Genomic DNA, 2,918 nt, shown 5'->3' on the forward strand with positions numbered 1-2,918 from the left:
AAATAATATCAATAAACATTATAAATGTTTGCAAAACACCAAAGCATATAAATTAAAATATGAAATTTCCCATTATTCTCTCCAAATTTTCTCCCCATTCCTAAAGTAACCTCTATTTTAACAGTTTGGTCTCCATCTTTCCAGTTCTCCTTCTGTGTGTGCATTCCTATTTATGTGTGCATATATATGGGTTGGAATTTTAAAAACATAAATGTTATAGTATTGTACTTATTATTTTACAATTTTTAAATTTAACAATAGGTCTTAAATCTTTCCACGTAGTATACATAGGTCTATTTGTTCTCTTTAAAGACTCATTTTATTTGATAAGAATGTACTAGGTCTAATCAATCTCATGAGAATGGACTTTAAGTGGTTTTTTTTCGCTATTTCAACAGTGATAGAGTTAATATCCTTCTGCATGATCCTCTTGCATATAGAAATGCTTCTGTAGGAGCCTGGGTGGCGCAGTCATTAAGCATCTGCCTTTGGCTCAGGGCGTGATCCCAACGTTATGGGATCGAGCCCCACATCAGGCTCCTCCGCTATGAGCCTGCTTCTTCCTCTCCCACTCCCCCTGCTTGTGTTCCCTCTCTCGCTGGCTGTCTCTATCTCTGTCAAATAAATAAATTAAAAATCTTGAAAAAAAAAAAAAGAAAAAAAAAAGAAATGCTTCTGTAAAAGACATTGCTCAAGGTAGAATTAGTGGATATCTACATTGTTTCCAACATTTAGATATTATGAACAGCAGGTAAGGAACTATCTTGGTTTTCCCATGTTCTTTCAGAAACTTTATTTTTAATCAAAAGAATATCAGATAAGCAGTTAAGAGATCTGTGTTCTAGTTCCTAGCTGTGTCAATTCTTATGATCTCACTTCCTTGTCAGAACTTTAGATTCCTAATCTTTAAGTTAAAAATAAATACATGAAGGTCAAATGAATTTTTTAAAAACTTAAAGTAAATCATTGCTAAAGTCTCTCCTAACTCTGAAGTTTTATTCCATAAATCAAGAGAGAAAAAATTTTTCTGGGGAAAAAGCCATAAAATTTTAAAAGGTAATCACCTAAGTATACATTTATAGGATGACCAATAGTTAAGTTCCAATCAATTCAACAAGTATTTCACTGAGTGTAAGTTACTATCTTTCACATTTTATTGCAGACAAAATAAGATACCGCTTCTATCCTTAAAGATCTTAGAATCTAGGAAGTGGAAAACACAAATCCATAACGAACTTTAAGGCAGAATATAGGGGATATTTAAAAATTTACAAACAAATCCTCCGTTGAATGTGTAGAATTATAAACCTGGACAGAGCAAATATTCTTGATGACATCTTTACCTAACTACTGAGTCTCCAAAAAAAAAAAAAAAAACCAAAAACAAATCATTCTCAGGGCTCTGAGAATTAGGGTTTGATAATGGGACTTCTTACTGTTTCCAGGTGCTGTGGAGAGGGTAAAGAAGATTCGAGACTATGCTTTTGTGCACTTCAGTAATCGAGAAGATGCAATGGAGGCTATGAAAGCTTTAAATGGGAAGGTAAGGTAGGACAAAACACACACACACACACACACACACAGGTTTCACCCAAGTGTGGTGCGCAAATTTTATTCAGAAGAAGGATCCCACGAGTCTGTGTCACTCGGGCTTTCCGCACCTCTGACAAGACTGCCTGGGTCCATGAAGATGAACAGAAGAGAAGTGACAGAAACATGGTGGAGATGCAGCACATGTGTCCAGCTCCATCTCTAGTTTAGGGTGATTTGAACAAGTCGCTGACCCTCAATTTCCTTACAAAGTGGGGGATTGGAGTACATTATTTCACGGTGTTTTTCTCAGGCCCAGTTTTCTCTAGTTACTTCAAAAGATCATCACCTCGCTAGTGCAGTGCTGTGGAGGCTGAGGACCAGAAACTCAGGTCAATTCTGTTGTCCTTCTGCCCTCGGAGTTTGCTGTCCCTACTCTGGAAGGCTCTGGATCTCTTGCCCTTGCCAAGAGTGGTGTCTGGGCAAAAATTAGCTTCTAACATCCTTTCTTCTGACTTGTACATAGAGACCAATATCATATTTACTTATCAAAGCAACAAACATTTAAACCCTACTATAGACCACTTATCTTACTAAACAATGTCTGGGACACAAATAAACAAAGATACTTGTCAATAAGCTAGAAGTCTATGGTGGAATAAGACGAGTACACAAATATCTTTCATAGTTCAGCCAAATAAGTTTCATTAAAAAAATTTATATATATAAAAACTTATATAATATAAATTATATATAAAATATACAATATTTATATACAATATAAAATATTGTGTATTTATATACGATATATAAAATAAAAACGAATATATATTTATATATCATATAATTAATATATTATAATTATAGTAATATTATTATGGTTAATATTAATGTATATTAATATATTGATTATTATATTAATAAATATATATGCGGTAAAAGTCCAAAGGAAGGAGGAGTGGGCAAAATCTTCATGGAGATAAGAGATAGTATCTCTGAGAAGCCATAAAAACTGGGCAGAATTCCCAAAGGAAAAAAACACGGGCCGGTGATGGGTATTAAGGAGGGCACGTATTGTATGGTGCACTGGGTGTTATACGCAAGTAATAAATCATGGAACTTTACATAAAAAACTAGGGATGTACTATATGGTGACTAACATAATATAATAAAAAAATATTATTATTAAAAAAAAACACACACGGAAACAGAGAGGCAGTCTCAGAGGCACGGAATTTGGCAAGAGCAGGAAGTGACTGAGGAACCGTGAATGTAAACCGATTCGGTTAGAACGTCACACACGTAGGGCTGCGTCACCTGTCTGGTTTTGCACAGTTAGTCCTAACAGCAGACAGATGGCGAAGGGACTAAGTACTCACTAAGGGTGA

The 2,918-nt window shown here is 35.0% G+C and overlaps 1 protein-coding gene across 1 annotated transcript in view; it reads left to right on the top strand.

The window, feature by feature from the left end:
• The window catches only part of A1CF (APOBEC1 complementation factor), an 84,892-nt gene that overhangs the window by 61,474 nt on the left and 20,500 nt on the right, over positions 1-2,918 (top strand). Inside the window, exon 7 of the mRNA XM_019794313.2 lies at positions 1,446-1,543. Within this exon, the coding sequence (XP_019649872.1) occupies positions 1,446-1,543 (98 nt within the window). The remainder of the gene's footprint in view (positions 1-1,445; positions 1,544-2,918) is intronic.

This window comes from Ailuropoda melanoleuca, chromosome 6, assembly GCF_002007445.2.
Source record: "Ailuropoda melanoleuca isolate Jingjing chromosome 6, ASM200744v2, whole genome shotgun sequence".
NCBI classification, from domain to species: Eukaryota; Metazoa; Chordata; class Mammalia; order Carnivora; family Ursidae; genus Ailuropoda; species Ailuropoda melanoleuca.